The sequence below is a fragment of the Phyllostomus hastatus genome, unplaced genomic scaffold, assembly GCF_019186645.2.
Source record: "Phyllostomus hastatus isolate PE091 unplaced genomic scaffold, TTU_PhHast_1.1 phas_scaffold_93, whole genome shotgun sequence".
In the NCBI taxonomy this organism is placed as follows: domain Eukaryota; kingdom Metazoa; phylum Chordata; class Mammalia; order Chiroptera; family Phyllostomidae; genus Phyllostomus; species Phyllostomus hastatus.
In genome coordinates, this window is record NW_025334042.1 from 3738432 (window position 1) to 3764269 (window position 25838).

Genomic DNA, 25838 nt, shown 5'->3' on the forward strand with positions numbered 1-25838 from the left:
ACATAATGTATGAAAGCTCCCATCCACTCCAAGTCAGGGGACATGTCGCCTGCTCCACACAGTGCCCCGCTGCTGGTGGTTTAGACTTTATACTCCAGTGCCTGGTCCTTTTCTGGCTAGCAAATGGCTCAGTAAACCCTTTTTTTTCAGGAAAGCTTCCAACTAGAAAGTTTTCTAACACTGGGTGTGGAGAGTAAGAGGCAGGGCAGCACACAGCTCTATCCAGTCCAGTATCTGCCAAACACTTCTACTCAAGGAGCCTACCTTTTTCTCTGGCCATCCATCTCCTTCCATTCTTTGTAAATCTATGGCTGACTCCTGCTGAGTCATCCAGCCAGGAAGAGAGAACTGAGAAGACCTACTGAGAAGAGAGATGCTGGCTTAGGAGCCCAATACGTTTATTCCAAGGCACATCCATTCCATAATCTGTGTCTATTCAACGCCTTAAAATGCATGGCATATTACTGAATCTCAGTCCCAGAGGGCTTCGTTTTGACAATATGTAGTACTTGGGGCTGTGGGGATGCAGTGGGGAGAGGAAAGTGGCAAAAAAATGCCCTTCTCTGCTTTGATGCAGAGAGGAGGTTAGACTCTCATCACCATTCCATGTTGAATATAGAATTCTCTCTCTAACGGAGCTGAGTAGAATATTCACAAGCTCACCCCAGTTGAATGTGCCTGCTGGGCTGGTGATTGCACTTTTCAAATACACTAGTCTTCATTTGGGGCTGTTTTGTTTTAGAGTCGCTGTTTAGCTGTGTACCTACCCTCAGAGCAAATGAATCACAAATGGTGCAATTTCGTAAATCAAAAAATCAAGAAATAAATAGGCTAGCAACTAGAAAAAGCCAGAGAAAGACAAATCTCAAGCGATTGTTTTTCAAGCCGAAGCCCAGCTGTGTTTATTTGCATCCATAATATATCCCCTGAGGGTCAGGCTTCCAGCAGGAGAAGAGCCCAGGGCCTGACAGAGCAGAGCGCAATGACTGCACAGGACGAGGACATGGGGCTGCCAGCCCAGGGCCAGGCAGACGTCCCAAGCACTCTGCAAGAGACAGCACACAGCCTTGGAGTTCACAGGGCTGCCCAGAGTCCTGGCTCCACAAAATCTTAAGTGTATTAAATGCATTTCAAACATGCTGAGAATTTTGTAAAGAGAATGGCTTTTTAAAAAATTCCAAGTCACTTGGTTGTGTCATTGTTATTTTCAACTTGTATATGAAAACACCTACAGTGAGTGGAAGTATTATAGCTACCCCATCCCCCTAAAAAGATGTGACTTCTTGAGCTGAGGAGACACTTAGATTCTGTCAGAGAGGCACACTGGAAACCCCCAAAAGTGGCCTTATTCAGAAACTCTTCTGGTAATCTGGGAAATAAACCTCGGGCTACAAATAGTTGCTTTTGTTCTACTACTCAAATTATTGCTCAATTTCAGAGAAATTAAAACATTAACAACTGGTGTTTATGTAGGTGACAATCAGCTATATCACCTTTAGTAAGTTTCTTAATGTCTCTGAACCTCTGCCCTCATCTTCAAAATGAGCACAATAATGCCACCTACCTCCCAGGCTTGTTGTGAGGTTAAATGAAAGAACAAAAGCAACATGTTTAACATGGTGTCCAGCACATGGCCAGAATTTAACAAAAGGAAGATAAAACTACCCAAATAAGCCAGCTAAGAGGTCCACCTACGGTGAATAGTGCTACCCTCAGCAGCCATTCAGGGATGCTTCTGACACAGCCCAGCCCCAGCATGTGCCCTCTGACCACAGCCAAGACTCACTGACCTGGAAAGACCGTGCAGAGAGTCACTTCTTCAGACTGAAGAAGAAAGATGTGTGTGTGAGTTACATGAAACTAAAAGGTGTAAATACACAAACACACAGACATTTTTTGAAAAGCTCCTTTAACCCAGCCAACCATGAAGCCAAAAATTCCTTAATTCATTCACTCCTTAAAGTCCTTTATTCATTTCAAATGAACCTAACAAGTGATTATATGGAATCAAGGAACCATTAGCAACTTAGTAACACGTGATAATAATGTTCACATTATCATGGACCCAATACCAGCTTATACTGGTCAGCATCTGGGCTCTGGAAACGTTAATCCTCTCAGTAATAAAAGTATATATTGTGCTGATTTTAAGAGGAGAGCACTGAGACTCAGAGACATAATGTCAATGCTCATGGCCACAGAGCTTGTAAATGGAGCAGGAATTCAAACTCAATTCTGCCTAGCTCCAATGCCTATCCATGCAGCCCATGTTCTGCGGCACCATGCCACCTCTGCTTTCTGTAGATGATACATGAGCACCCACTGTGGTAGAGTAGTCACAGTGGGTCTTAAAGAAAAAGTAAGTGAAATGTATGTGTTAGCCGATTTCTAAGACAGCCCCCAGCGAACCTCGCCTTCTGGTATCTATGCCCAGGTGTAGCCCCCTCACATAGCATGTTAGGGTTGGGCTATCAAACCAATCGAATTCATCAGGATTGGTAGTATGTCTGATCCTCAGTTAGGTGGATTCTGCCTTGTCCTGTTTGGATCACTTGATTTGGGGGAAGCCAGGTCATCTCTTGAGGGCACTCAGGCAGCCCAGTGGAGAGGCCCACGTTGCAAGAAATTGTGGCCTCCAGCCAACGGCCATGTGAGTGACATTGGAAACTTGTCTTCTAGCCCCAGTCAAGCCTTCACATGACTGCTTCCCTGGTCAACACTTTGACTCTGGCCTCATGAGAAACCCTGACCCAGAACTAAGCTAAACTGCTCCCTAATTCCTGACTCTGAGAAACTTTGTAAGGTAATAAATGTTTGCTGTTTTAAGCCACTCAATCTGGGAGTAATTTGTTACACAGCAATAACTAACTAATACTGTGTAAAAATCTGATGGAATTCAGGGCTCAAAGAAAGTCTTGGTCAAGGTGGGCAGAGAAGGGTGTTAAGCAAAAGGTATTAAGATTCAGGGGTGACCAACCTTTAGGCGTCTCTGGGCCACATTGGAAGAAGAGTTGTCTTGGGCCACACATTAAATACATAATCACAAAAAAAATCTCACAATGTTTTAAGTAAATTTACAATTTTGTGTTGAGCCTCATTCCCAGCCGTCCTGGGCTGCATGAGGCCCGCAGGCCACAGGTTGGACACCCCTGGCAGAGCATCGTGGCAGAGAAAAAGGAGAGATCGGCTGAAGTGAGAAAACTAATGTTATAAAAAGATTAGCAAATACTTAAATAGCACCTCCAAATAATTGTTCTAAGTGTTGTTAGCATATTAGCTCATTTAATTCTTACAATAATCCTATAAAGCCGAAGTAGAGTTACCCCTATTTTACAGGTAAGGAAACTGAAGCGTGGAAGACAACTGGCAGGTGTCCCTCAGCTGCTGAGTGGCTAAGCTGGAATTCACCCCAGGAGGTCCAGCTCTAACTTCCTGATCTCTGCACCATTCCACACACGGCCTCTCAGACCAAAAGAGAAACCGGAGAAAGTAACGGAGGCCCTACAATCAGGGTGGGGTCTGTGTAAACCCCAGGCTTTTGGCCTAGAGTCATTGATTACTGTTTTGATAAAGATAATAGTCAAGTACTTTGTATAGCAGTGCTCCTTTGACTTCATTTAATCCTTTAAAATACTCCCAGGGGAGAGACAGTGCGATGCTATTATCTTTTATTTTACTGAGGAGAAAACTGGGGCTGAGAGATGTCAAGGAACCACTTGAATCCCTCAATTTGAAATCGAGTTTCCTTGGCCAATTAGGAATTTTCCCACTTTAATTGGAGAAAATTATGACATGTTGAAACTCCCTTGTTTACCTTATCCACTGACATTTGCTTTTACTTATTTGCATTTCAGATTCCATGGACTAAAAAAAATAAATAAGCAGAGCAAAAAGGAAGTAGCCCCATGAGAAGAATAGGGGGTGTGTGTACCACCTTAATTTCAACCAGGAGAAAGTACATTCATAGCAAATCACAGAAATATTCAAAATCAATTTAAGCAAACAAGAGGGGCATATTCAAGTCAGAGCTTGGGGCCTCTTTCCAAGAGAGTAAGATGGATTGAAATAACTACCACTACACCCACACAAATATAATTGAATTAAATATGCATGCATATTGTTGAGGAGTGATCATTATAATGGCCCCCAAAGAAAAATCTGTTTACTTCTAGTCAATTCAAAACATATATTACTAATTTTCCCCCCAAAATATAGCAACTGTGAAACCCACAGAAGTACAGGAAAGCTAATGCCAAGGTTGAAATACAAAGGTGCTGATGACAGAAAACTGGAGAATATCACATAAACCTTAGAGCTACAACATCACGCTTGCACTAATAATAAACTGCAAGTCTATATGCACTTCACATCTTCCAATCATGGGACACTTCTTTGTTTGTTTATACTCGAATTTCTTTTATGCAGGTCGGGAAGGACAGGCTGTGATCTGCATCCCTCACCTAGGACATTAAAACAGGGCCCAGGCCTTCCAGGGCCCTTGTTCTCAGGCCTGCTATAGAGAGTGATATTGGCACTAATGAATGTTTCCTCTGCTGTCATTGGTGAGGCCATTAGGTCTTCCTGACACTCATGGCTACAGAGTTCAGGCATGTCTGCAGGCAGTGGTAGGCTTAGGGTAATCAATCATGTTTCTCAGCAGCACTGTCAATCAGGAACTCACCTGAGTGGCACCTATCGACCATTCTCAGTGTGCTGACACAGTCCTCGTTGCCTCTCCTCTTTCAGGTTCATGGTTAGACAGACTTTGAGCCTGCTGTTTTCTCATCATAGAGTGGAATCATTTCATTTTCTCTGCGTGTGTTGATTCTTCCCCTGCTTTATCCCTTAAGACTATCACAGTATTCATTATCAACTCCCCAGAGGGCCTCCTGGACATGGTTTCAATAGATATTATTCTGTATTTCATATCTTTCCCTTCCCTTTCCCTTTAGACAACTCAGATTACATCCTGCAGATACCAACAGCAACCCCAAAACATCTCCACTCCATGTTGGTCTGTATTTCTAACCATATATTTGACTTCTTTTCAGTGTCCTGAAAACCTTAATGAATTATTAACAGGAATTAAATTGATCTCCTCATGTCAGAATGGTCTCTAACTTTACTACCAAATGATGTTTGCAGGAACCTCACATGCTGGATTTTTCAGGACCACCCTAATTTCAACCAATCTGCTCTTACACCAGTGGTTCAAGCTGTGGTTTGGAAATCAGATCCTAGCACACTGCTAGAAATTACTCAAATGGGCTTATTTTAAGTAATTATTGTATTGATATCATTTTCCTTTGCTCACTCAGAAAGTCATTGGAACTAGAAAAAGAGCTTTTTCAACTAGAACCTGTAGCTTTATTTTTTGTAAAATGAAAGCAAACCTTACTTACTGCATGGCAAACTGGAGAAGATGACCCAGGCCCTCTGGGGACTTGTTAGGACCTGTGACTCCCCCCCGCCAGTAACAGGACACCCCACTTAGCTTGCAAACACACATGTATTTACACACACAGAAATGGCTATCCCTTATCCATCCTCAAACTCATACCTATAGAAGCCACAGAGTATGGCATGAAGGATATTATGAAATGACCTTTTTCTCTCATGTTGTACAAGTCTTGCCTTCATGTTTTCCAGATTTAAGCACTCCTGGTAGGCACCTTCCTAACTCTGTCCACTGACAAGAAGTACCCGAGGCAACTGTCAACCTGCTACCACCAGTATTTTAGCAGCTGCCTCCCCACACACAAATGGGAATATGATTACTTTCTTTGAAATTTCTCCACAAAGAGATGTATTTTAGGAGCTTCTAGCCAAGATAGAGAGATAGGTAGATATGTTTTGCTTCCTCGCACAACTAAAAGAAGGATAACAACCAACTTAAAGACAAAACACAACCAGAAACACTGCCAGAAAATTGAACTGTATGGAAGTCCAACAACCAAAGAATCAAAGAAGAAATACTCACCCAGATTGGTAGGAGGGGTGGAGACAGGAAGCCAGGATGGTGAAGAAGCTAGAGTGGCAAGGACACGCAACAAGGTGGTGGCTGGCGGACCAGGCAGTCCCCACATTTGCAAGCAGATAAGCTGGGAGAAACAACTAGGGAATGAGACAAACTAGGCAACCCAGTGTTCCAGCATGGGGAGATAAAATGCTGTATATGGGGGAGGGGTCAAAGAGGGCACAATACCACTTGCTCGGCTCTTGCCACTTTCCCTCACTTTCCTCACTTCCCACAAGTGGATTATGCCCTTTCAGGTGTTGATTCCCAGGTGGGTGGGCTTGTGTATGTTCTAGGGTCCCATATACCTCTCCAATGGACTCTCCTCTGAGACTGGGAGTTTCTCCCACTGCTGCAGCCCCCACAGATTTTTACAGCCAGAGGTTTTGAGGCTTTATTTCCCCATACTGTAACTCTGGTTTGTGTGATCTTTCTCACTCCCCAATTGTCCCTCCCAGCTTATCCACTCACTAATGTGGGAAATCCCATTCACCAGCCACCACTTCATCTGTTGGGTTCATTGCCTTGCTGTACATCCTCTCCACCCCAGCTTTCCATCTCTACCCCTCCTACCAGTCTGGATGAATGTTTGTTCTTTAATTCCTTGGTTGTCAGACTTCCATGAACTTTTATTTTTTGGCAGTTCTGGTTATTTTTTTGTTTTTATATTGGTTGTTATCCTTCTTTTGATTGTGTGAAGAAGCCAAGTGTTTCTACCTATGCCTCTATCTTGGCCAGAACTCTACAGCAAGAGGAAAGAAGTTATCTACAAAAGAGTTCCCATAAGACTGTCAGCTGATTTCTCAAAAGAAAGCTTTCAGCCAAGAAGGGGCTGAAAAGAAGTATTCCAAGTCATGAAAGGCAAGGACCTACATCCAAGATTGCTCTCTCCAGCAAAGCTATCATTTAAAATGAAAGGGCAGATAAAGTGCTTCCCAGATAAGGTAAACTAAAGGAGTTCATTGTCACTGAGCCCTTATTATATGAAATGTTAGGGAACTTATCTGAGAAAAAGAAGATGCTCAAAACTATGAACAGTAAAATGACCACTAACTTACAACTATCAACAACTGAACCTAAAATACAAAAAGAAAAACAAAAGCAAACTAAGCAAACAACTAGAACAGGAACAGATTCACAGAAATAGAGATCACATGGAGGGTTTTCAGTGGGAAGGGGGAGGAGAGATAATGGGGGAAATAGGTACAGGGTATAAGAAGCATAATTGGTAAGCATAAAATAGACTGGGAGAGGTTAAGAATAGTAAAGGAAATGGAGAAGCCAAGGAACATATATGTGTGACCCATGGACATGAACTAGGAATCGGGGTGGGGGTGGGGAGGTACAGGATGGAGGAGGATAAGGGGTGGGGGGGAATGGGAAAACTGTATTATCAATAAAATATATTTTAAAAAAACTCTCTACAGAGAAGGATGTTCTTCAGACAAAAAGCATCAATATATACAACAGTCTTTAAGTGGGAAACTGAAGGAGTTTCATTCCAAGCATTATTTCCAGTAACATTTAAACTACTTTTATTAGGCAGCAGCAAAGAGAAACTTGTACAACTGTCTTTATTTGCAGAGGACATGATACTGTACACAGAGAACCCCAAAGATTCGACTAAAACACTACTAGAACTGATCAATGAATTCAGCAAAGCAGCAGGATATAAAATTAAAATCCAAAAATCAGTTGCATTTTTATATGCCAGTAACAAACTAACAGAAAGGGAAATTATAAAAACAATACCATTCACAATTGCTACAAACCTAAGCAAGGATCTGTAGTAAACCTAACCAAGGATGTAAAAGACCTATACTCAGAAACTTGTAAGACACTGAAGAAAATACAAATAAGTAGAAGTACATACCATGTTCATGGATAGGAAGAATTAACATAATTAAAATGTCCATCCTACCCAAAGCAATCTATAGACTCAACACAATTCCTGTCAAGACTCTAATGACATAATTCACAGAATGAGAACAAATATTTTAAAAATTTATATGGAACAGAAAAAGCCACACATAGCAACAGTAATCCTGAGAAAGAAGAACAAAGTTGGAGGAATCATGCTACCTAATATCAAATTATACTGTAAGATCATAGTAATCAACACAGCATGGTACTGGCATAAAAACAGACACATAGATCAATGGAACAGAATTTAGAGCCCAGAAATAAACTGATACCTTTATAGTCAATTAATAATTGACAGAAGAAGCAAGCACAGACAATGGGCTAAAGATAGTCTACTCAATAAATGGTGTTGGGAAAATTGAACCTGTTGAATTTGTTTTACCTTCTTTGTTTTACCTTCATTCTTTGACCTTTTTCTTTTATTTGCTTTTATTGCTATGTTGTGTTTTTTTATTCTATGGCATGATTCAGTGTATTGTTTTTTAAATTTTATTATTTGGGACTCTTTGGGTGTTTTTTCTTGCATTCTTTTCTTTTTTCTTTTTTAACCTTCATTTTTCCATGTTACAATTCATTTTAAGTAATAAATAAAAGTTATTGTTTATATTTTAAATTTGTGCCATTCCTGAGCATGACATATATTCACGATGCTGTGCAAGCATCACCACCAATAACTAGTTGCAGGACACTCCATCACCCCAAAGGGAAACTCTGAACCAGAAGTGCTCATCCTCCACCCCTCCTGACACTGGCAACATCTCATCTACTTTCTGTCTCTGCTCCTTTACCCATTCTGGAAGTTTCCTATCAATAGAATCTTACAATAGGTGCTTTTTTGTGTCCACTTGCATATTTTGTTTGTTTTTATATGAAATAGCATTTTGATTATTTCAAAGGGACATTCCAGATGAATTACAGCAAATAAATAAATAAATAAATAAATAAATAAATAAATAAATATCTTTTTTGGTTTGTTCATAATCTTGGGGTACAGACCACTGTGTGGGTGTGACTCCAGGGCCAGAGCCAGTCAGTATTATTTCAAAAATGTCAAGAAGAAAGAAGACTCCCAAGCTCATTTTACCAGGCCAGCATTATCCTAAATCTAAAACAAGATAAAGACTCTGCAAAGAAAGAAAAGTATACGCCAATATCCCCAATGAGCATAGATGCAAAAATCCTCAACAAAATGTTAACCCACCAAATCTAGCAATACATTAAAAAGATCATAGAGCCTGATCAGTGGGATTTATTCCTGGGAAGCAGGGTTAGTACAATATCCGCAACACCACATAAACAAAATGAAGGACAAAAATCATATGATCTTATCAAACGATGCAGAAAGAGCATTTGATGAAATTTAGCACACATTTATGATAAAAACTCTCACCAAAGTGAGAATAGAGGGAACATACATCAACATATTAAAGGCCATATATGACAAATACACAGCCAACATCATAGGGAAAAACTAAAAGCATTTTCCTTAAGATCAGGAACAGGATAGAGTGTTTACAATCACTACCTGTTCAAGATAGTACTGGAAGTCCTAGCCACAGCAATCAGACATGAAGAGTTAATAAAATACATCCAATTTGGAAAGGAACAAGTAAAACTGTTGTTAATTGCACATGACATGATACTGTACATAGAGAAACCTAACTATTCAACCTAGAAACTAGTAATGCTGCTAAAAGAATTCAACAAAGTAGCAGGATACAAAATTAATACCCAAAAATCAGTTGCACTTTTACACACCTGTGAAGAACTATCACAAAGGGAAACTGAGAAAACTACCCAACTTACAACTGAATCAAAAAATAAAAGTAAAATACCTAGGAATATAGTTAACTAAGGATGTAAAATACCAGTACTTGGAAAATTATGAGTCACTGAAGAAAATACAAATAAGTGGGAGTATATATCATGTTTAGGGATAGGAAGAATTAACATCATTGAAATTTCCATACTATCCAAAGCAATCTACAGATTCAACACAATTCCTATCAGATTCCAAAGATGTATTTTACAGATCTAGAACAAATATTTCAAAAATTTATATGGAACCACAAAAGGGCCCACATAGCAACAGCAATCCTGAGAAAGGAAAACGGAGTTGGAGGAATCGCTCTACCTAATATGAAACTATGCTATAAGATCCTAGTAATCAAAACAACATGGTAATGGCATAAAAAACAGAGATCAACAGAACAGAAAAGAGAGCCCAGAAATAAACCCACACCTCTATAGTTAATAAATATTTGGCAAAGGAAGGGAGCACAATAATTTATTCGATAAATGGCACTGGGGAAATTGGACAGACAGATAAGTGCAGAGAAATGTACCCAGAGCACATTCTTATACCACACACAGGAATACATTCAAATGGATCAGACTTAAATGTCAGGCCTGAAACCATAAAATCCTAGAAGAAAACATAAGCAGTAAAATCTCAGACATTGTTCTTAGCAATATTTTATCTGCTATATCACCTCAGGCAAGGGAAACAAAAGAAAAATAAACAAATGTAACTACATGAAGCTTAAAGGTTTTTGCACAGCAAAGAAAACCATCAACAAAATAAAAAGACAACCCACGTAATGGGAGAACACATTCACTAATACATCTGATATAAGGTTAATACCCAAAATGTATAAAGAACTTATAAAACTCAACAGATACACACACAAAAAAAATCCAGTTAAAAAATGGGCAAAGAGTATAAATAGACACTTCTCCAAAGAGGACATACAGATGGCCAATAGATATATAAAAAGATGTTCAATGTCACTGATCATCAGAGAAATGCAAATTAAAACTACAATAAGATACCACCTCACACTGATTAGAATAGGAGTCATCAATAAATCAACAAATAACAAGCGCTGGAAAGGGTGTGGAGAAAGGGAACTTTTTGCACCTTTGGTGGGAATGCAGGCTTGTGCCGCCATTGTGGAAAGCAGTATGGAGATACCTCAAAAAATTAAAAATGGATCTGCCTTTTGACCCAGTGATCCCACTTTTGGGAATATATCCAAAGAAACCTAAAACACTAATTCAAAATAATATAAGCACCCCTTTGTTCATTACAGCATTATTTACAGTCACCAAGATATGGAAGCAGCCCAAGTGTCCATCAGTAGATGAGTGGATAAAACAACTAAGGGACATTTACACAATGGAAGAGAACTTGGCCTTGAAAAAGAACAGTTTACCCTTTGCAACAGCATGGATAGACCTGGAGAATGTTATGCTAAGTGAAATAAGCCAGACATAGAAAGAAAAATACCAGATGATTTCACTCATATGTTGAATCCAATGAACAAACCAAACTAATGAGGAAAATGGGGACAGGCTCATAGATAGAGATCAGGATGACAGCTAGTCAGGGGGAGGTTAGGGGTGGAGGGATTGAGCAAAAAGGAAAAAGGACTCATGGACATGGGCAACAGTGTGCAGAATGGTGGGAGGGGGTATAAGGGGACTAGAACATAATGGAAGACATACAATAAAAAATTTTAATAAAATATATTTTTAAAAGGTGAAATACTCATATGATCTGAAGAGAAACCAGAGTAAAAAAATATTTTTTTAAAATACAGCTAAAGAATTAAACATAGGTCAGCTGGAAACCGAAGACAGTCTGCGGAAAAGGAAAAGCAGGGAGGATGCAATAATGACTAACAGTTATGATGACCAATCATGTGCCAGGCACTAGGCAAAGCACAGCCATGCATTCTCTTTTGAAATCCTTACAACAGCCCTGTGAGAGGGGTCCTCCTGTTAGACACACTTCCCAGATGAAAAATGGGGCTCTGTGATGTTGATCACCCATCTAGGAAGAAGTGGAGTCAGGACCCAACACCAGATCGTCTGGCTCCCATGTCCCAGTTTTTATTCACCTTGGTAATAGTCAGCCACTGAGTCTCCTAGACTCAGCACTGTCCAGGAGAGAGGTTTATAATGGCCCTGTATCCCAAACTGTCTTAGCTCCTTTGACTGTATATCCACTAAACAACCTTGAGGTTTTAATTTGGCCTTTCTGGTGTCATGACAACAGGGAAATTGTAAATTTCATGAGCGTAGTTTCTCCCTGCAAAATGAAGAACTTCCGGTGTCTTGTCTACCTTGGCCTCCTGCTCACTCAGTTAGGGAGGGTCAGGTCCTCAAGCCTGAGCCCTCCACCCCACCCTCCCTCCCAGCTCTGTAACCTGGGGCCAGATCCTGGAACGCCACAGCTGCATCCAACCCTCCAACAGTATGCCTCCAATGGTATAAAATCTCCACCATTTCCAACCTCCAACTTTTACTTTTGTTTCCTATAGATATCACACCTCAATGTCCCTCTTTAGCTATGGGGAAATGGCAAATGCAAACATGTTAATAGTTTGAGAGCTTTATCCTCTGTATCAACTATGTGCTCTTTTCTTCCCCTCTCTATATCAACATGTTTTCTTTAAAGCAAAAAGACTCCCCATATCAATTCTCCTTAAAACTGGTTAACTCATATATACTAATTCTATTAGTGTCATCAAGATCAGCTTGCCTTTGTCCAGCTTCTGGGCTCTGTTAGAAAGAAATATATAATGTTTGAGCTAGTTCCTTGATCGCTACACTAACAAAATTCTTTCCAACAGAAAGAATTTTATATATATTGCTCATATAGAATACATTAAATATAGCATCTACATATAAAATACATTTGTATCTACCTTGTATCTAAAGGAAGAGGCTCTGCCAAGCACAGGTCCCCCCAGGTCCCAAAGGCATGTCCTACCTACACCCCTTCTCGGGACCCACTGATACAGGCATGGCCTGATTCTGCAGGGAGGAGCTGTGAACCAGGGGGAGCTAATCTGAACACTCACAACCACTTGCCAGGGCCTGATGTGAAAAAGTGAACTCAGGCCATCAGAGCGCCACCTTCACAATTTGACTGGGAAACACCCAAAGGCAGGGTTAGAAATGATGGTGCTGAGAGTCAAAGGGGGCATGAGGTTGCGTTTGGGCCAGCACAAGCCACCAGCACACTGACACATGAGGGGGTAGAAAGTTACAGTAGTCTAAAAAGAGTCAAGAAGTTGTGTGGAACTGAGAAGATGAGAATGGAATAGATTCATGCAGAAAAGCATGTGCCAGGTAGTCCTGGTTTTCAGAATTAAAACCAGTAGAGAAGGAACGAAGGATGAATGGGGCTTAGGAGGAGGAAAGGAAGTGAACCAAAGAATCAAGGGTAATTAGAAGTGAGCAAATGAGTGGCCCAATCAGAGGTGTGATAGAAAACCCTCTCATTTTGCTTTAAGCACCTGTATGTCATATTCCAAAGGAAGGAAGGAAGGAAGGGAGGAAGGAAGGGAGGGAGGGAGGGAGGGAGGGAGGGAGGGAGGGGAGGGGAGGGGGAGGGGAGGGGGAGGGAGGGGGAGGGGAGGGGAGGGGAGGGGAGGGAGGGGGAGGGAGGGGAGGGGAGGGAAACACTGATACGTTGTATAACATATATGATGTCCTAAATTCTCACCAAAGACAAACTTGCTCCACAGGGCACTCAAGTTTCTCACCTAGTTTCCACTAGAATAAGAAAGAATCTTTCCTACCAGTCATAGATTCATCCTTTCTTCTGATGACAAGATTTATATGGCTGATCACATACCAAAGTAAAGATAGCACTGTGATGGTCTATAAGTTTTATTAGTGTGAGCAGAATAACTAGAGGCCTTACGCTTAGCCATTTTTCTAGACATGGCCTACAGTCAACACGCTATATTATTGTCTGTCGCAAACGTCCTGTCACTGCTGCTTAATACCCTGCACAATGTACAGTCCTCACCCCAGTCCTGAGGTTCTTCAGTTTCATACCAACACTAATTCAACCCTAATTCCGCATTGGTATGAAACTCTTCCATAAATGCTCCAATTTCTAAGAAGTTTCGCTTCCCACATAAAGCAAACACATTTCTTTTCATTAAGGCTGCTTACTTGAGCCCTTTTGCCATTCTTGCTAAATTCTCTGCTTCCACTGGGGAAGCCAGACATTGAAGGAGGCTACTGAAAAGTCAAATCAAAAGTAAAATTAAAGTACATTTTCTGGGCCCTGCAGAGCGCACAAAAATGGATCCTTGTCCTAGTGGAGCTGCGAACACCATGGTGGAAATGCGGCACTTGGCATGCAGCTCGCAGGCCCCATTCCCTTACAATTGTACCTGGGTGTCAGACACCACTGTTGGCTGCAGAGTTGGTGAGTGTTTAAAACGGTTCGTGTCTGCCTTCAGAAAAGTGAGAGTGAAGGGAAGACAGGTGTGTTTAACACAGCATGTGTTTTTTCTAACTAGCCAGCGACAATTTGCAGAAACAGTTATACAAGTACTTACTATTTATAACTCATGGCCACATCCACAAAATACTTTCTTCTCTGTCGATAGACATTGTCCTTAAATCCCTTAAACAGAAGAGAGATTAAGTGATTTAACAGAGTGTCAAAAAAATTAGCTGCAGAAGGCCTAAAAGAAAACCACTGCAGTGGTGAGTATTCAGTTCAAGTGTAAATTTTTATCCTTGTGTGGCCACCTTGATGACACAGGCAGAGGGGAGTTGTGCTCGCAACAAAACCTCATTGCACTGGGACTGCACTAATCTGGGAAGTGTGGGAGTTCGAGCTGCAGTTTCCCTTCCCACTCTGTGGGCAGAACGGCATAGTCAAGTACATAGATACAGTGAACAACATCCTTTGGTTTTTATTTACATGTAAGATCTTCAGCACAAGTGAATCTTATCCTTTTCATTAAAACATGTCCCTTTAACCTCATTATTCGGTAAGTTAACCTAAATTTAATTGCCTTGTGTAAATGATCAATAAGTGGGCATTTATTAAAAACGCCATCTTTCACAGTAACTATCAAATCCCCAAATTAGTATAACTTAAAGAGGTTTTGCTGTATTTTATGAATATAGGCACACAATGCAAAACCAATTATAAGGGACTCATGCACAGGATAGTAGGTTAGTTCCGTTCTACTTTGGATTCCTATGACTCCAGGGAGTCTTTAGCAACTTCAGGACTTTTATCCATCATCATAACACTTGAGAAATTAAATATCCTGTCATTCTTCACTCATGTGAAGAATTCTCTCCTTCTGAGAGAATTTCTTGGTTTACTCAAGAATCTCTCCTCTTGTCAACAGGCTTTCCATTTTCTTTTTCTTCAGGTGCTTTCAGACAATCAGTTCTCTCCAGGGTTGTTTCTTCAAACTGCTGAAAGCCCAGAAGGAATTGTTTCAACTTAACTTCCTATGGCTGCAGCCCCAGAAGAAAACAAGGAAGTGGTGGTCACTCTGAGAAGGGGGGGGTCAAAGGAGAAAACAGCCGCTGGGGTCAGGGGCTGTGAAAGGAGAGCCACTGCAGACCCCCACAGGCCAGCCCACCTCTGCCGCTCCCCAGACACTTCTGCAAGGCAGGTTGTCCAGCAGGAACTCAAACTCATAGAAAATCGTTCTGCTCTCTATCCTGGCAGAAGGAGAACTGGCCTCCAGGCCAGAAGTCTTCACAGGAATGTCTGCTGGATAGAATTGAAGAGCTGCCATTGCCAGCAGCCTTTCTCTCAGGAGGGACAAGGGATTTACTAACGGAGAGAGACAGAGTCCTCTGAGATCACCCAAACACCCTGCAGAAATGAAGCTTCCTGCCCTAGCAGCTCACATCGCATGTTCTTCCTTTTGCCAGGAACTAGGAGCTTTTAAACTGAGGCTTACACATGAGCCTTATGAGTATTACAACGTGTATATACAAAACTTTGTGACTGTAGTTACCACATTCGCAAGTGGGCCTATAACCTAAATAGGGGGCTGGTGATGCAGAGGGTATATATGATCCAGCTATAGAGGACAAGTTTCAACACTCACTAGAACCAAGCAACCTAGGATGGTTAAATTGAAGACATCCAAGCACCTCTATTACTCAAGAAGAAAGCAGGCCGTGACAAAAGGAAAAGAGTCATGTGAAAAGCACAGCATCTGTTCCCCAGCTCCTGCCAAACCGGACACCATGGTAACAGCATCATAATCTGCTGGGCTTCCTGAAGAATCTCAATGGTCTCTCTCCTCAGCAAACACCTGCACCTTTTCCAGGCATGCGAGAGAGTGATTTACTCATCATGCCTCATTAGCCTAGTGTGGCGGTGATTGCACAAACGTTGTGGGCAATCCAGAGCTTCCAGGACCGAACCATGGACTGGCAAAATAAAACAGGGATTGTGGCTGCATGAGTGATCACAGGCACTTATTCCATTAGCTCTGGAGTTAAGCCAGGGATAAGGTTACCAGGTAAAATACCAGTGTGATATTTGGGGTATCCTTCTAAGAAGAAAATATTGTTGTTTACCTGAAATTAAAATTTAACTTGATCATTCTATATATTTATTTGCTAAATCTGGCAACCCTTGCACTCAGAAAGTATCTGCTAGACACCCACATTTCCTCTCTCAGTTTAAATCAAGGGAGGCTGAAGACCAGGCCAGCACCCGGAAGTACTCAGCTAAATGTACACTGACACTCAAGCAGCTATCCCAAACAAGTCACCCTGGGAGTTTCAGAGTCACCTGGGAGCTTTAAATACTACTTCAAACCTAGCTGCATTCCCAGATGTTCTGATTCAAGCACTCTGAAATGAGATCCTGGCATCAGTGTATTGTTTAATTCCCCACAGATCATTTGAATGGAAAGCCAGGCTGAGAATCACTGAACTAGGACAATAGTTCACAAACATTAGTGCTCATTAACAAACACCTTTTAGGTGAACCTTGAACCATGTTATGAAAGACCCTCCCAAGGGATCTAGATCCCTGCAACTCATTATGTGGTCTCTGGACCACTGCAGTAAGCCTCTAACGGGAGCTCGCCACAAATAGGCAGCTCTCTAGAATCTCAGGACCCCCTGAATTTTAAGAAGATATTCCAGGTGATTTGTTTTTCCATTAAAGTTTGAGAGGCACTGACCTGGATAGATATTTAGCCCTTCCTAAGGATGTCAGCAGCCTGACTCACATTCCAAGCCCCTTCCTTCTGAGCCATCCCAGCACTTGGGGGCCCGGCCTCTCACAATAACCCCTCTTAGGCCTGGGATTATTCTGAAGCACAAAAAGGCCTGAGACAACAATTCCATCTTCATCAAATAATGACATAAAAAATATCAACTTGCCAATATCAAATTTTGCATAATGAACATTTGCTGTGCTTATAAAAGAAATACGTGTGGTAAAAAATAAATGAGTAAGATAGGAGATTGCTAAGTACTTGCAATTATTTAAAGTCGGTGCAAATAAAATAAGAAAAGGCATCGTAAGGTGAGTGTGATTGGGAATAATGGACAAAATTAAGCATAGGACAATGTGCACTGGGTGTTGAATACATTTTTTTCACAGCAAGGTCAGTGGTTCCTGTGGTTGTTCCATTAAAAGGACTAACCCCTGTCTCCAGGTAAGTAATTTTCAAACTAAACTAAGGGGAGCGCTTGAAAGTAAGTTAGCAAGAAATCCTTTAGTCTCCAGGCATTGATCTGGATGATTTAATGCAGCATTTCCATTCCTGGAATTAAGTATTTACCCTTGCCAAAATGCTTTCCACTTCCTTTATTAACTAGGTTTTGCAAATGCCCCTTTGAGGTCATTAAGAATTTTATTTCCACTTTTTCATAAGGAATTTGAGGTGCAGAGGTAGAGGGACTTGTCCAAAGTCATCCTGCAAGTTAACAGCTGGCATCCGGGCAGTCCTCTTACTGCTAACCTCTCATACCAGACTTGTGTTCATTCTGGGTCCTTTGAAGGTGGGGAAGGGGAAGACAACAAATAGACAACTCCTAAAGTCTCTTTTGAGTGTTTTTTAATGTTCAGGAGCCTTACATGGAAATCACCGAATTTTTCTGAAATTTTAGGCTATGATGGCAAATATAACACACCATGTCTTTGAGTAAATTCAGGTTTTGAAAATAATGCAATTGAATTGGATGTTTAGGTATGTTTGACCATTTGTATGAATTACGTGTTATGAATTAGTTTGGGTATATTTTGCCAAATGGCTGGTTTGACTGAAAATGTTCCTCTTGTTGAAGTTGTCACAGGTGTCCTTAAAGTACAGTTCTCAAACTCAAGTGTAGGATCGTTAACACAAGCCCCTGGAGGCCACTCACACAGCCAGTCTCGGGAACACACTCAGAGAACCGCTGCATGGAGTCCCGCTGTCCTACTTCCAGATTGCCTCCATTTAAATAAAACGAATATCTATAAGCCATTACCCTCAGACCATAAACACTCTCATAAGCATGACTGATCTGCTTGGGTTTTGCCTGTTTATAGACAAGGGGCACATGGTAGGGGGGAGTGCTTGTAATGAATGAGAACATTGCTTATTTCTCCCAGACTATTAACTATACTTCATTCCAACCATAAAGAAGTTCCAGGTCTCTCGTGTTAAATAAAAACTAATGTAAAGGGGGAGGGAGGGAATAGTGGGAAATGCTTACCTACATATCATATTTCTTTCAAGATGGTCATTTTTACTGAAGCAGGGGAGAGATGGTGGTAATAGATTCCAGGTAGACGTGGGAAGAGATGCCTCTTCCGTCACGGCCTTATTCTAAAACCCTCTGCTTTTCCATTGAGACTGAAGTCCACTATTATTACTCTACTCCTAACTACTTCCAGTCAAGGAAAATAGCAAGGAGAATTTTATTTTCTCACTGAGCCCCATAATGCCAATTCCTCCCTAGTTTCCCAAAAGAGTGATCAATTTCAGTTCATCAGTTTTCCAGGGGTCACCATCTGCAAGTATATTTCAGGCTGTCTAATTCTACGGAAGTATTCTCCAAGGTTTAAAATTTCCGCCTCTATCCAACCCTTTAAAAAGTGAATGCTTTGTGGAAATGCTATCTTTCTAACCAGTTTTCAGTCAACACATATTTACAAGGAAGCTTAACCATTTAAAAGTCTGCTCTCGGTTACAGGGAATAAATAGTAAATTGCTCTACAATAAAGCATTACAGCACAGAGCATGGCACAGTGCCTGATACACTGGTGGAGGTGGAAAAGCGCATGTGGAAGGGATTGTACTGGACACTTACTGGGTGATCAGCATCAAGCTCAGAACCATACATGAGAACTCTGTGAGAACATTTGTCCAATTCAGAGATCTTCCGGGGGAACCAGGGCACATCCTCTAGCTCTGTTGAAAATACAATGCAGGATCAAATATGTTAGCTCACAGATTGTGTTTTCCCCTTTGCAACACTTGTCAGATTGCAAAACCACCCAACAAGCAAAAATTGGCCTTGCCTCCTTCCTCTGTCCAAATGTTCTCTGGCGGATTCAGCATCATGATTGTAGTTTGAAATTTCAGCAACTGAATGAGTTCATTGAATTCTGTTTTGCCACACTCACAGTCCACAAAGATCTCCACCTCTGAACCTCTTCGCCGGGATCTCCTGGACTCGATGTGAACCATGTTGACATGTTTTTCCTGTGGAAAGAGAAGCAACATCTCTAAATCACCTCCAGGGCATAGTGAAAGAGATGCCACAAGCTATCCTTAAAGAAGTTGCCAAGTGTCCACAAATGAAAAGAAGACAATCTCCTCTCTCTTTGGTTGACGAAAACATGGATATGTTTTCAACCAGTACTTTTATGGATAGGAATATTTTATTCATAGGAAATCAGTTTTCCTGTCTCATTTTTAAAAGCGGGGGGAGGCATTAAGGTATGTGAAGGGTATAAAATGTGTTGTAATTGCAAACATAAGCATTTCCTGGCACAGTCCACATCCCACTGGTGGTGTGCGTGATTATTTTGGGGGGGGAGGGAATTAGATTATTATCTTATAATCCCTATATATCTTTATTTGTATGTTTCCAAAAACATAACTAAAACTCAAACCCCTGATTTTATAGTGGTATAAAGTTTCCACTATAAATTCAAGATTAAAAATAAACTTTAACATTTAAAAATAAAATAATCTTTGAAAAAGTAAATAGTACAAGAGGCCGCAATGGGGATGGCGATTTGAAAATGACTGATGTTTGGGAACCACGGGCCGAAGTGTAGCCCACACTGTAGGAAAAGAGAAGGGAGAAAAGCAGCCACATGTGGATCTCTGAAGACCCAGAGAAACTGAAAAGCAAACAAACAAAACCCTAAACGGGACCACTTAGTACCTGTTCTCTTTTAGCAACCTCCAGGCTAGCTTCATATGAGAATATTTTGTTGCAATTACCACCCCATGATGGATTTCAGGGGTAAAAGTCTCCTTACAATAAGGTGCTTGAGGGATGGCAGCAATTTAATACCTAAACCTCAGGTTTAAATTTCCCCAGGGATGTAGTCTTCCTTTCCCCTGGGTTCACTGAAGACTAAGTTCTCCTCTCCACCCTAACCCACCCCCAAATAAGCCGACACCTCCCCATCACTCTGGATGGGGCCTATGATTATCAGCACAATTGCTAATACAGTCCTGGGTGGCGTGGGAATTTTCAGCACAGGGGCAGGATAGGTAGTTTCCAGAGCCAGAATAAGATCAAATCAAATGGCGTGCTCCTCTGTGTAAAGAAAGCAGTCCTATGACAAGTCCTGTGCTCTGTTTCTGTTTTGATTAACCTCTGTGCAAATGCCACATATTCTAAACTGGCAGATAATAAAGGTAAGACTAACATTAAGTTCAAAGTTCAAGAGTCTTCACACAGATTGTGTCACTTTGGACTTCTAATGTCCTCTGGTTGAAGCAGAGTAGGTCCAGATGGGTTAAGTGTTCAGCTAAGACCCCATGACGAGCTGATGGCCAGGTGAGAGCGGAGGGCTGCTACTCCTTCTCCCCGGGTTTCTGCACTGCGCCCAGCTGTCTAATTGAATTGGCCTGCCTTGCGGCACTGTGTGGAGACAGCGCTAGATGATATAATTATGTGTAAAATATTGCCCCAGATTTCCATTACCACTGTTTATGGTGCCTGATCCTTTCTTTGAGGTCAAAAGAGAGCAAGGAAATATCTGCCAAATCGGGCTGCTAATTTCCCCTCTACAGTCATCCAGGAGACATTACAATAATGCCTCATATCTGTATACTTGACCAAGCATTTTCGTTTATATTATTTCATCACAACAACCTTGTTAGGTAGAAAGAATCATTACTATCTCACAAGTGAAGAAATTGAACCTAGGAAGCCGCTGGGATTTAGCCAAGCCAGGAGAACACAGGTCTGAATCCTTTGACTGTAATTCCAACTATCTTTCCACTGCACTAGTACCCAAGTCACCTCAAAGAACTAGGCTTCCTATCTTAGCTGGTCAGTAGCCATTGCCCCCAAACAAAATTTGCAGGAGGGTGCTTCCTGGAAAGTAAAGGAAACATCAGGTACACCCTGGCAGGATGGCAATAGTTTCTCTGGATTTTCTAACCTCATTCTCAACCAGACTCTTCCTTCAGTGTTCAAACCACCCACTCGGGCCTGGGAAAAGGGTACTTCATTTCTTTAAGAGAGAGCTCATATGTAAGGAGAGCGACTCATCTTTACAAATGGCAGGTTAAATTCATGAAACAATGAGGATTAGGGGAATACCAAATGCCTACACTCCGGCACCTCATTTTATGCAATAAATGGGCTCCCTGGACATGGGCATGATTCAAATGTTAATCAAATCAGGCCACAGGCTCTTGATATTTAAAGATACTCACACTGACTCCTTTTGCGTTTGCATTTCCAGGTGTGAGGCTCACACTTTTAAATTACTAACTGCCTCACCTGGCAACGGTCCGCAGAATTACTAATGGGCTAACTCTGAATTCATGAACCATAGTAACCCGAATCTGCTTATTTCATTGTTTGGCAGACAAACTTCCCTTGTAAAAGGCCTCATGAAGTTTGGTTTCTTCGAACCTTTCAACACATTATCCAGAAACGATTCAGTAATGTTTCAGAACAGAAGATTTGTAAGCAGGCACACAGTCACTTTTAAAGTTACATAAGGACAGTTTACATTCACCTGAAAGAGTTTCAGCACTTTGACCAATCCGCCGACTTCATTTTTCAAAGAGAATACAACCGCCGTCTTGCCACTTTCAGTAGCAGTTTCACTTTTGCTGGTTCCTTTGTTGTCTTTTTTATCATCATTTTTGCCAGAGTTAGCTTTATTTAGCTTTGAGAAGGTAGACACACACATGCAAATATTAGTTAGAATTCCAATGTTCTCTTCCACTATATATTTTTAGATAGTCCAATCATATGCTGGAAGCCCCAGCAATCATATAAACTCAAGAAGTTGCTATTTCAATTCAATTCCTAACTTTTGATCATAAATATTGGTCTAATTTTCTCTGGGAAACTATTTTCCAATGCTCTTGAGACATCATCCAGGGGCTAAAATTAAAGGGGGAATCAGACTTAATTCACTTTAAAAGCAACAAACATCTGACTCTCATAAAGTAAAAAATCACATATATGAATAATTCCTGCCTAAGTTTATTTTACAGCATAAAATTTTATCTGTTAGCCTCATTGATTCATATGTAAACTGTATTATTAATTATTAAACATAACAAAAAGAAGGCCAAATGTATATTTTCACAACAATAATTTTAGTTTCAATTAAAACTTAAAGACAAACTATTCATTTCATTCTGAAATGTGTCCAGAATTGCACTGAAATTGATAACCTTACTGTCTGCAATTACATCCATGTTGCCAGTGTGAATCTATCTGCAGAAGTTCAGCACAGAGGGATATATTCATATAAGGCCATCTGTGTCAGCAGATGATATCTGAAAAGTGACTGTTAAAATTCAGCCACAAAGAAAAAGGAAGAAAAGAAATGGTGTGGGGGGGAGGGGTGAAGGGGAGAGAGTGTAAGAGAGAGAATGAGAACTACCTAATCATTAGGTGCACAAGAGTAGAATCTGAGAAGCTGAAAGAGATTAACATTTTATTAGCCATTGAAAATACTGTATACATGGCTAAGTAATGACTATTAGTCCTTTTGGGTAAAGATAAAAATGGCAGATTCCAGCCATGACCAGTGTGGCTCACTTGGTTGGGCATCATCCCTCAAAGCATAAGGCTGCTGGTTTGATTCTCAGTCAGAGCACATGCCTGGGTGGCATGTTCAGTCCCAGGTTGGTCTCATCCCAAGTTGGGGCACGTGTGAGAGGCAATGGATCAATGTTTCTCTCACATCGATGATACTCTCCGTCCCTTTCTCCCTCCCTTCCTCTCTCTCTGAAAATAAATAAATAAAATCTTTTAAAAATGGTAGATTCCAGGGAGGTGGGGAGGGCTGGGATGTTGGGCTGGGTTAGGGGGAAAAGGCAGAAAACTATACTTGAACAACAATAAAACAAATTTTTTAAAAGAATTCTAAATCCAACAAAAATAAAGACAAAATTAAAACATTCACCAAAAAAAAATGGTACATTCCAGAAACTCAGATCACATTGTTAAAACTGCAGAATAAAAAAGCTGGAAATTTTCCTTTGATGAACAAAGCAAAATTAAGGTTTACTTTTTTGTATATACAGAGAACCTTCTCATGGGCAAATAGTGATATAATACAATCACACCAATCTATTACCTCCTTATGAAACTGAGAAATGTACATTAGATGTGGAACCTACCACTTAAGAGAGAAAAGATGTCTATGCAGATATTGGCATTTGATAGAACGTTTGGTCATTCAAAGCTCAAAGTCTTAGTACTCTCACCGTCAGCCTCCTCCTCACCACACATCACACAGATCTAATATATTTAATCAGCATAACTCGGAGTTCTCTCTGTTCTCCTTAAAGCAGTACACTGTGACTTGGAAGTTCTCCATGTAAAACCTCATCCAAATATTCATGGTATTTAAATGTTAGAAAACCTATGTTTAAGTTTTTGGTCTCAATTTTGCAAATTGGTTAAATAGTTCTACAAAACTTGCCCTGCTTACTTTTCAACATCTTTAGCAGTAATAACAAACAAGTACAATACAACCCTCTGGCACAAAGTTGGAGTTACAATAGGAAAGCATTTTTCTATGATACAGACTGAATTATATTGGTGATAAAGCCTGATAGTACAGTAATGAAATATCATTTAATTCTTTTATTAAACCACAGTCATTTTTGTCCCTTTTATTTTATTTTGTTAATAATTATTTTATTGCTGTTCAATTACAGTTGTCTGCATTTTCCCCCAGCCACTCTCCCCCACCCCAGTCAAACCCACCTCCCTCCCTGGCTTCCACACCCCCTCTTGGTTTTGTCCATGTGCCCTTTATAGTAGTTCCTGAAAACCCTTCCTCTCATTATCCCCTCTCACCTCCCCTCTGGTTACTGTCAAATTGTCCTTAATTTCTATGTCTCTGGTTTTTCTTTTGTTGATTATGTTCCAGTTAAAGGTGAGATCATATGGTCATTTAATATTTTTAATGACTAGAAATCTGAATTCATTTTTCTTTCAGTATCTTTTTTAGTAAGTCCCATGACAATAACTTCAAATCTGAATGTGAAATCCTGTAAAATATTAACTTTTTATCCTGTTACTATTTAAACATAAAGACTACCTTAAACAGTGAAAGAAGTAATATATAGTTTTTATTACTTCATCTGTTAAACTGAAAAAATGGAGAAATGAGGAATTTAGAAAAACTTTTGAAAAATTAATCTTTCTTTTATTCCAATAACCAGTACTTATAGAGAAAAATAGGAAAGATTATTGCAGTGTTTAAAGGCCAGGCTTTGTAGGTGGAATGGGCTATAGGAGACACAGTAATTTTGCAGGAACCCTAGAAACCTATTTCATTTCTTCTCCCTGTTCCTTCCCAGAATAAATGGCAATTCAAAATCCTGCACACTTCTTTTGGTTGTAGATATGACATTAGCTTATACAAACTCTTGTTGATATTCAAGACCTTCTTTGCTTTCTACTTATAAATTTTGAGGAAAAGAAGTTTAGCATGTAGCAATCAGTACACCTGCTTTACTTTACGGAGAAGGAAGATGGGAGGCAGACAGGGGTGGAGGGGTGGGGTACACAGGTGAGAGAGGAAGGAGTTGAGGTGTGTGTGCTTACTCTACACCAGGTGTCCATACGGCAATATGGCAGGATGAGACAGCTGCTACCCTGAAAACGCTCTCTAGAGAGTGCCAGCTACTCAGTACTCACTGTTAAGCTGCCAAGTAGCTGATGCTCTTCGGGCACCGCTGAATCCAGGGAAAACCCTCTTCTTGCCCAGTATTTACTGGAAAACATCATCATTGCCGGCTGCATGGATCCCGATGTAATTTTCTTTCTCTGCAGCAGGGGGTACTAGAGGGGCAATAGCAGCCCTGGCGGAGATTAAGAAAGGAAGGAATGGGAGAACAGCAGCCCGCTCGGGGCGCTGTCCAGAATCCTGGTGCTGAAGAAAGAACAATGTGAATCCTCCCCTCCCCAGGCTCCTTTATATGAGTGACTGGGGACTGATAGAAGGCTGATTAGAAAGAAACTCATTTCTGGCTGCTGATGGCTACAGTCAGATTACAGACCTGAAGCCTGGGGTTATCTGTGCTCATGGTGCAATTTGTTTCATAGGTCGAGTAGCCATTTGGGCGTGGGTGATGGAGAACAGTACATAACGGGGTGTTACTTGTAAAAGAAAATATCTGTCCCCTGATGTTAGCTCTCATCCCTCAAAGCTGTTACTGGCAAGTTAACCTCCGCCTTTAGGTGACTATGGATTCAAAGGTTTTGAGCTTCTTTGCAAAAGAAGGAGAATAATTTAAGAAATATAAGCACTGCTGTATCCCTAAGCCATTTGACTTTATATTGATAAGATTTTTCTGATCTGATGTGTTATGATTGTGTGTGCCCATGTGTGTGTATAATGGCTTTTATAAAGGCACTGCTTCCCGATTGTGGT

At 40.8% G+C, this 25838-nt stretch overlaps 1 protein-coding gene across 2 annotated transcripts in view; it reads right to left on the reverse strand.

Moving 5' to 3' along the window:
• The window catches only part of TPH2 (tryptophan hydroxylase 2), a 95336-nt gene extending 70129 nt beyond the window's left edge, over nucleotides 1-25207 (reverse strand). The window contains exons 1-5 of one of the 2 annotated variants that reach the window (XM_045829494.1): nucleotides 25104-25207; nucleotides 21948-22119; nucleotides 19254-19437; nucleotides 19043-19143; nucleotides 14305-14372 (exon numbers count right to left, since the gene is read on the reverse strand). In XM_045829494.1, the coding sequence (XP_045685450.1) occupies nucleotides 14305-14372; nucleotides 19043-19143; nucleotides 19254-19437; nucleotides 21948-22119; nucleotides 25104-25207 (629 nt within the window). Of the gene's footprint in view, nucleotides 1-14304; nucleotides 14373-19042; nucleotides 19144-19253; nucleotides 19438-21947; nucleotides 22120-25102 lie in introns of both variants that reach the window. The other variant, XM_045829495.1, reaches the window with a different exon arrangement.
• Between the last annotated feature and the right edge of the window lie 631 nt (nucleotides 25208-25838).